The sequence below is a fragment of the Rhagoletis zephyria genome, unplaced genomic scaffold (assembly GCF_001687245.7).
Source record: "Rhagoletis zephyria isolate East Lansing unplaced genomic scaffold, Rhagoletis_zephyria_1.1 Rzeph_scaffold_10380, whole genome shotgun sequence".
Classification (NCBI taxonomy): Eukaryota; Metazoa; Arthropoda; class Insecta; order Diptera; family Tephritidae; genus Rhagoletis; species Rhagoletis zephyria.
This window is the reverse complement of record NW_016167458.1, coordinates 11,867-21,449: the sequence shown is the minus strand read 5'-3', so window position 1 is coordinate 21,449 and position 9,583 is coordinate 11,867. Positions and strand designations below refer to the sequence as shown.

The following is a 9,583-nucleotide window of genomic DNA, read 5'->3' as shown; positions in this document are numbered from 1 at the left end:
TTTTGGTGTGCCCGTGAAGATTGGACGCGTGAATATGAATGGCAACAAGCCGATGGTACTGAAATCGGAAATCGATCATCCCGTGAGTATTGCATTGGACATCGAGAAGAAATTGGTGTACTATAGCACGCAATATCCGGCAAGCATTTGTGTTATGGACTACCATGGCGAGGATCACCGTATGCTGCTCTCGGAAGAGAACGCCATTTCGCGACCCAGAAGCTTGGGCATCCTAGATTCCAGATTATACTACCTTGATCCAGTCTATGAGAAGATTGTACGCATCGATTTGCCACGCGGCGATAATCCAAAGGTTATAATCGACAATGAACCCGATCTTAAGAGTATGATCATCTTCAAGAAGCGCCCTATGATGCAGCATCCATGTCAAATGAACTAAGGCGGTTGCGAGCATCTCTGCATACCCGATGATGTTTCCTCACGCACCTGCGCCTGTGGTGTCGGCTACCGCAAGGAGAACGATATCAACTGTGTGGCCTATAAGACATTCGCTGTTGTTTCACAGTTGGATGTGACGCGCGGCTACAGCTTAACTGACAGCTCTGAAGCAATGGTGCCGATTAGTGGTCCCGGCCATCATATTTTGCACGTTGATGTACTGTTCCGCGAACAGTGGATTTACTGGGCTGAATATAACGGGCACCTGGAACGGCATTTTCCGCGACGCCCGAATGGCACGGAACTGCAGCACATCGTTAAGGAGGTATCGGCAGTAATGGCATACGTGGCCTCACTATCGATTGGGTCGCAGGCAATATGTACTTCACGAATATCTACCCACACGAAAACTATGTAGAAGTCTGTTGGTTAGATGGCAGCAACCGCAAGGTATTGGTTAAGACCACAACGATGCACCACGCGAACTGGCTGTTAATCCGATCAAACGTCTGTTGTACTGGATCGATTATGGACAGCATCCGCGCATAGGCAAAGCATACTTGGACGGTTCAAATTGGATACCGATGGTAACATCTGGCATCTCTAATCCACGCGATTTAACGGTAGACATGCTGACACACGATGTCTACTGGGTCGACTCAAAACTGGACACCATTCAAAAGATTTCGTATTCAGGTGGCAATCGTCAAGATCATCCGCCGCAATTTACCCAATCCAATGGGTATAGCCATATATCTAGCGACGTCTACTGGGTAGATCGCAATTTGATGACCGTTTTTAAGGCCTCCAAGCTGTCGGGCAACGAATCGACGCCCGTACGCGTGCGTACCAATCTACAAAAACTACGCGACATTGCCTATCTACAATATCAATAATCAGCCGCAGGATGACGGTAATCCTGTGCGCGCCTAGGCAATGGCGGCTGCGATCAGCTCTGCTTCAGCTTCCCACCATGAACAAACAAATCCTGCACGTCTAATTATCGCTGCGACTGCGCTACCGGAAAGCTGGCTGCGGATGAGCGCAAGTGCGAGGTAGTCAATGAGTACCTTGTATTCGCTACGCGCACTGAAATACGCGCGGTCAACTTGGACCCACATTCCACGCAAGTACCATTCACACCAATGAATAATCTCACCAACGTTGTCGGCCTTGACTTTGACTTTGCGGACAATCACATGCTGTTCACACAAATCCGTCCATGGGCAAAAATTGCCTACACTAAGGCTGACAACCCGAATAGCAACGATGTCAATGTGGTGTTGAGTAGAGGCATTAATCCTGAAGGTATCGCTTATGACTGGACGCAGAAGAAGATTTACTGGACCGATAGCTCGAATAACTCAATTTATGCTATGAACTTAGACGGCACTGATTTGGTAATGATTGCCCGTGTGGAAAGACCTCGTGCCATTGTGCTCGATCCTTGCAACGGCACACTTTATTTCACCGACTGGGGTCGTTTCGGCACATCCGGTAAGATTTTCCGCACCACCATGGCAGGCTCATTGAAACGTGCTATTGTTGACAAAGAGCTCTCACAACCCAGCGGCCTAGCGATCGATTACGACGAGCGCAAACTATATTGGACAGATGCCGTGCGTGAAAAGATCGAACGTTCTGACTTGGATGGCAAGAATCGTGAGCTGCTTGTAGATGCCACAATATATCCCTTCGCTATAACCGTTTTCCGCAACTACATCTACTGGACCGATTTGCAGCTACGTGGCGTATATCGCGCCGAAAAGCACACTGGTGCCAATGTCGTGGAGATGGTAAAGCGTTTGGAGGACTCACCACGTGACATACGCGTCTACAGCGCTGACCGGCAAAAGTGTACTGTAAATCCATGTCTGATCAAGAACGGTGGGTGCGCGCAAAGCTGTCATCCGGCGCCGAACGGCAAGGCGGAATGCAAGTGCGATGACAACTCGAAGGTGGTCAATGAGGGACGCATGTGCGCGCCACGCAACAATACATGCGAGGCAAGCAAATTCTATTGCCAGAACGGCAAGTGTATTTCACGTATGTGGTCATGCGATGGCGACGACGACTGCGGCGACAACTCAGACGAAGATCCAAACTACTGCGCTTTCCATTCATGCTCGCCCACAGAGTTCCGTTGCAACAATGGACGTTGCATATTCAAGTCATGGAAATGTGATCATGAAAATGACTGCAAAGACGGCTCTGATGAGATCGATTGCACTTATCCACCCTGCGTGGATGGCGAATTCACATGTGGCAATGGACGTTGCATACCCATGGCACAAGTGTGCAATGGCGTCAATGACTGCAAAGACAATACAACTTCGGATGAAACGCACGAACGCTGTCCACAGAACACGACATGTCCACCAAACCATCTCAAATGTGAAAAGACCAACATCTGCGTGGAACCCTACTGGCTATGTGATGGTGACAACGACTGTGGCGATAACTCCGATGAGGACCCACTACATTGCGGACAACGCACATGCCCAACGAACAGTTTCCGTTGCCCGAACCACCGCTGTATACCGGCGACTTGGTATTGCGATGGTGACGATGATTGCGGCGATGGAGCTGATGAACCGCCAGAGTACTGCAAGTCAGAAGGACGCACCTGCTTCGGTGATCTATTCACATGCGATAATGGCAACTGTATACCTAGAATTTATATTTGCGACGGTGATAATGATTGTCTGGACAACAGTGATGAGGATAGCAGGCATCAGTGCAGTAAGTTTTAAAATTTGTTTGTGGAATATAACAGAAGTTTACGTATTTTAATTTGCTTTTACCCAATTTCTAGACGACCGCAAATGTGATGAGGAGACGGAATTCACTTGCTTGGAAAATAAGGCTTGGGGTCGTGCACAATGCATACCGAAGAAATGGATATGTGACGGCGATCCGGACTGTGTGGATGGCGCTGACGAAAACACAACATTGCATAACTGCGCCACTCAACAACCCTGCGGCGAAGACATGTTCACTTGCGACAATGGCCGGTGCATCAATAAGGTAAACGGCCGTTTAGTATTTCACTTGATTAGACATTTGTAAACGCATTCCACTTTCCTTTCCGTAGGGCTGGACTTGCGATCATGACAACGATTGCGGTGACGGTTCTGATGAGGGTAAGTTCTGCAGCTCTAAATACAAAAGTTGTTCGGATCAGGAGTTCACCTGTCAGAACTTCAAGTGCATACGCAATCAATACCGTTGCGATGGCGAGGATGATTGCGGTGATCACTCGGATGAAGTGGGCTGTAAGAAGGATAACACAACATGTCCGAATGGTCAATTTACCTGCACGAATGGCCAATGTATTGACTATCATTTGGTATGTAACAAAGTCCCCGACTGTGCCGATGAGTCAGACGAGCCAGCGCATTGTAATGTAGACGAATGTGCAAAGGTTGAGATACATCAGTGCGGACACAAGTGTGTAGATACGTTGACGAGCTACTACTGCGACTGCAATCAAGGCTACAAGTGAGTATAGCCCTAAATTAAGCGTCATGTAACTAAACTTATAATTAATTTCACCGCAATCTACAGACTCATGCCCGACGGCAAGGCCTGCGCTGATATCGACGAGTGTCTTGAGCTCCCAGGCGCCTGCTCGCAACATTGTTCCAATACACCAGGCGGCTACTATTGCAAGTGCGACGAACGCTATTACGAACGCCAAACGGACGAACACACTTGCAAGCGAAAGGACAACATCAAACCTTGGCTGGTATTCACCAACAAATACTACGTGCGCAACATGTCACTGGATGGCAGCCAATACAATCTAATGCACCAAGATCTAATGAATGTAGTGGCGCTGGACTTCGACATTCAGGAGCAGTATATGTACTTCTGTGATGTCACCGCCAAAACTATCTTCCGCGCCAAATACGCCAACGACGATGAGAAACCCGAACGTGAAGCCATCATACGCCATGACTCACATGGCTTGGAAGGCATCGCGGTCGATTGGGTGGGCCGCAAACTCTATTGGCTCGATAGACACTCGAAGAATTTGGATGTTTCGGAGCTGGACGGCACAAAACGTAAGACACTTCGCAGTGGCGTCATCGATCCACGTGCGCTGGTCGTTCATCCAGGCATTGGTTACTTGTATTTCACGTCGTGGCATCTGCAAGCCTACATCGCCAAAATGGGCATGGATGGCTCGAACTTTACGCGCATTTTAACCTGGGACGATGATATTGCCTGGCCAAATGCTCTTACCATTGACTACTTTACGGATCGCATTTACTGGGCGGATGCTCATTTGGATTATATAGCCTATACCGATTTGGAAGGTCGTCACCGCCACATAGTGCTATCTGGCGTGAAGGTGCCACACATTTTTGCGCTATCACTCTTCGACGACTATCTCTACTGGACCGATTGGAATTTGAAGGGCATAATGCGCGCCAACAAATTCACCGGTCAAAATTATACTGTACTCCGCAATACTACCCACCGTCCATACGACATACATATCAACCATCCGCTTAGACAACTACCCTACACGAATCCCTGTGGCAAAGATAATGGCGGGTGCTCACATTTATGCCTGATCGCGCCACCGCCCGAATCTACCTACTTCAATATCGAAGGCTACATCGAGGAAGGCGCGCCGAGCTACAAGTGCGCTTGTCCCAACCAATTCTACCTGGCGCGCGATAGCAAGACCTGCATAGCCAACTGCACCGCCGGCCAGCACCGTTGTGGTGGCAACGACGAAAAATGCATACCCTGGTTCTGGAAGTGTGATGGTGAAAAGGATTGCAAGGATGGTTCCGATGAGCCTTCAACTTGCCCGACGCGTCACTGCCGCGCTGGCACATTCCAGTGCAAGAACACAAACTGCACACCTTCCGCGACCATTTGTGATGGCACCGATGATTGCGGCGATGGCAGCGATGAACAAAATTGCGATCTTCCCTGCCCCGAATCGGACTTCAAATGCAAATCTAGCGGTCGCTGTATACTCGATAGTTGGCGTTGCGATGGCGATGCCGACTGTAAGGATGGCAGTGATGAGGATCCGGCTGTGTGTCGTAAGTACTAGCCAAGTTTAATTTTGACTATATATTTAATTTTTTCACTCCTCAGATAAGCGCGCCTGCGATCCGGAAACGGAATTCAGCTGCAAGAATGGCCGCTGCATACCGAAACTGTGGATGTGCGACTTCGACAATGATTGCGGCGATGATTCCGACGAACCAGCCTACATGTGCCGCCAACGCAACTGCACCACTGGCTGGCAACGCTGCCCCGGTCAATCGAACTACCGCTGCATACCCAAGTGGCTCTTCTGTGATGGCAAAGACGACTGTCGCGACAATAGCGATGAGTTGCCAGAGAATTGCCCGAAATGCTCAACGGAAACGGACTTCAAGTGCGCCAATAATCGCTGCATACCAAAGTAGGTTAATAGCAATAGCCTCCAGAGTGTTATTTTTCTAATATTTTATCTTTCTCTCCGCTTTAGACAATGGATGTGCGACTTCTCGGACGATTGCGGCGATGGCAGCGATGAGAGTGACGCCATTTGCAAGGGTAAATATCGTGAGTGCTCAGAGTCGGAATTCCACTGCGCTAATGGCAAATGCATTTCGTCGCGTTGGCAGTGTGATCATGAGGACGATTGTGGTGACAACTCTGATGAGATGAACTGTGAGGGCTATCAGTGCAAGAACGGCACCTTCCAGTGCATGTCCGGCCACTGCATCGCTTCGTACTTCCGTTGTGATGGTGATCGCGATTGTCGTGATATGTCTGATGAAATTGATTGTCCACCACGCTTCCCTGGCGGGCGCTACTGCCCTGAGTCGCGCTTCCAGTGCAACAATAACCTCTGCGTTTCGCCTTCTGATCTGTGCGATGGTACCGACGACTGTGGTGATGGTTCGGATGAGGATGTTAAAGTGTGCACGGACTTTAATTGTGATACGTTGCGCCGCTTCCAATGTGCCAATCACCGCTGCGTGGCGCGCTATCAGATATGTGATGGTGTGGACAATTGTGGTGATGGTTCAGATGAGAATAATATGACGCTGTGTGCCAATAAACAGAAACCATGTGATCTTTACACGCAATATCAATGCGCTAATAAGAATTGTGTTGAGCGCTCCCAGGTTTGTGANTCCGGCGAAGTGATACGTCAAGATAAGTTCGGTCGTGGCGTGCAGGTAATCATTCATCGTAATCTCGTCAATCCGTCCGGTCTGAAGGTCTATCATGAGCAACGTTACAATACTTCGCTACGCAATCCATGCTATGAGTCCAGTTGCTCGCATTTGTGTCTGCTAGTACCTGGCGGTCATCGTTGCGCTTGTCCAGATAATTCCGGACCACTGCCATCGCATCGCAGCACTGCCGAAGTGATTTGTGACGCTGCAGCGGAGCGACCACGTCCTGCGCCACGTATTTGTCCATGCCAGAATGGCGGTCTATGCCGCGAAGATGAACGTGGCGATTTATACTGTGAATGTCAGCCTGACTTCAAGGGCGAGCATTGTGATCGCAGTGTAGCCGGCGCATTCGGTCACGGCGGTGCCAATGTAACAGCAGTTGTGGTACCGATAATGGTGATACTGCTGGTGTTGCTGACAGCGGGTGGCGCGTGGTATGTCATACGGAAGAAGCCATTGTAAGTTAAAGATGAACTATTTTTTAAAAAATGTGGTAGATAATATTTTCTTCACTTACTTGCAGCGGTAAATTGGCGCGTCTACCGACATTAACATCATCACAAAGTGTTACGTTCCGCCATGGCACAAACGTTGAGTTCAACGCACCTGGTTTTCCAGGTGGCGCAGCGGCGGATCCATCCAATGATGTACCTCCCATTGAGGGCTATAATCTGCAGACCGTGAATACGGCTAAAACGCGTGATTTCTCGAATCCAATGTACGATGCCGTGCAGTCGGGCACCAACAACGATCCAAACCTGAGCAATGGAACAGGTAAACAAGAAGGGAAAATAATTTTTGGCGTTTTTTTGTATAGTTTATGCAGATTGTTATTGTTGGTTTATTCTTCCGTCAGAGTGAGAATGAATATGATATATGTACTTTGGTTTGGTAGTTGGGAAGGATTCGTTCATTACTTTCAGGCACTTTGGGTTATAAGCCCAGGCAGCTGTGAGGAGTACTCAGGTCCATTAAACATCAAGACCAAATTGATGGCTGAGTGGAAGATCGACCTATCTCGGCAACCACTTCGAAAACGCCCTATCTCAGAAAATTTTTCAACACCGCCTTATTTCAGAATTTGACTGACAAACGCCCTATCTCAACTGCCGATTCAAAAACGCCCTATGTCAGCACATTTTCAATGTATTTTCGTTTGAGATAGGGCGTTTTTGAACTGAATTCTGACATAGGCCGTTCTTCAACCAAATTCTGAAATAGGATGTTTTTCAATAAAATTCTGAAATAGGACATTCTTCACTCAAATGTGAGCTTCATATTTTCGGTTCTGTAGGAACCGTTTTCGGTTCTTATGAAATGTGTTTTCAGTCTGTAGGCATTTTTTTTGGTTTTTCTGAGACCATTTTTTGATTCTGCCGGAACCGTTTTTTGGGTCTTTTGGAATCGAGTATTTCAGAAACTTTTTTCGGGTGTTTTTTGAGTCGAGCTTCGGTTCTTCTGAACCCGTTCTTTTGGGTCTTTTGGAATTGAGTTTCGGAACCGTTTTTCGGTCTTTTGGAATCGAAGAGTTTCGGTTCCGCTAGACACGTTTTTCAGTTCTTATAAGAACCTGACCGATCGGTTCTCTAAAGGACCCGGTTCTCCGGATCCAGCTCCTCGGTTCTGTGAATCGCTATCGCACAGTATGGAAGTGTCTGAGATAGTTTCATGTTTTTATTCATCAAAGCATCTTCTCTTAATATATTTCAAACCCCATTGACGCTCATTCTCTCACATACATCCTCTTTTCATTTTATACTCCACAGGTATTTACGAAGTGCCACATGATCCCTCCAAATCGAAACCGATTGGTCCGTTTACCGAACCCGTCTCGGCCATATTAGCGCCCAGCAGCATAACACACAAATCATCACCGCAATTGCAATTGCGTACCAGAGAACTGGATCCATCAGCGGATACCGGCAAGGATACGCAGTATCTTGTTGAAGAGGATAAGTCTGAATGCTGATATAAAATTACATAGAACGAAATTCATCACAATTACCAGCAACAAATGCAACAACAACACCACCACAAATATAAAATCAACAACAACAACTACAGCAAATCAAATGTAACGAGTACATATTCCAACTATTGTATACAAACGAAAACAAAAACAAAAACGAAAAGAAAACAACAAACAGACATATTTACAACGCTTTAGATACGAAAGAAAAAGATTTAAAAAAAATATAGAAAAAATGCTTGTAAATTAATTTTGTGTAAAAAAAAAATATTAAAATTAGAAAATATTTAGGTAAAAAACAAACATAAAAAGAATACAAAATACATATTTGTTAACTAAGAAACAGGAAATTTTTCTAAATTTTATAACACTGAAAGCAAGAAAAACCCGAACAGTAACAACCAAAACTAAACGTTTTATAAATTATGCTGCTTTTATAATTTTACAATGTAGAATATTGTAAAGGTAAAAACAACAACAACAAAATAAGAAAAACGGCAACAATAAGTGTAAAGAACAGCACACCGCGTTAGCCAAACATATCCTTTTTGTGCGCATGACTATACATATAGTCCGGCTTTTTGGACTGCTAACAAAAAAAAAAGCAGCCCCCAAAACAAAAATGTGAAAAAGATGAAACGCGAGACAAGCGAAAACTACTGATGCAATTATTAAATATTAAGTTAAATTATATACATATATACATATATATACATACCACACACATACATATAAATACATATTTTAAAGCCTATAAATATGTATGTATGTTAAAATCTTAAACTTTGTTTAGGCCACGTATATGGCGTCTATTTTCTTTTTTTACCCATATTTACACGCTCCTACACCACTGTATGTAACACTACCAAACATTCCAAAGCACTGTATTTTACAATCCAAAAAACCACTTACGCTATGACTACTGTTTTGAAAAGTGAGAACAACAACAACACATCACATTTTGCTTAGTTCTGAGGATAACGTATACTAATATTAATACATTTAAATATAC

The 9,583-nt window shown here is 45.9% G+C and overlaps 1 protein-coding gene across 1 annotated transcript; it reads left to right on the top strand.

The window, feature by feature from the left end:
* Positions 1-4: 4 nt before the first annotated feature.
* Positions 5-9,175, top strand: LOC108376406 (low-density lipoprotein receptor-related protein megalin; the record flags this gene model as incomplete). The annotated part of the gene is given in 14 exon segments (XM_017632614.1): positions 5-719; positions 722-865; positions 868-1,106; positions 1,108-1,153; positions 1,156-1,277; positions 1,279-1,315; positions 1,318-3,141; positions 3,215-3,426; positions 3,494-3,900; positions 3,967-5,465; positions 5,521-5,833; positions 5,900-7,060; positions 7,126-7,376; positions 8,369-9,175. Coding segments are annotated over 14 exon segments (7,173 nt in total), but the record flags the coding sequence as incomplete, so codon positions are not given.
* Positions 9,176-9,583: the final 408 nt, after the last annotated feature.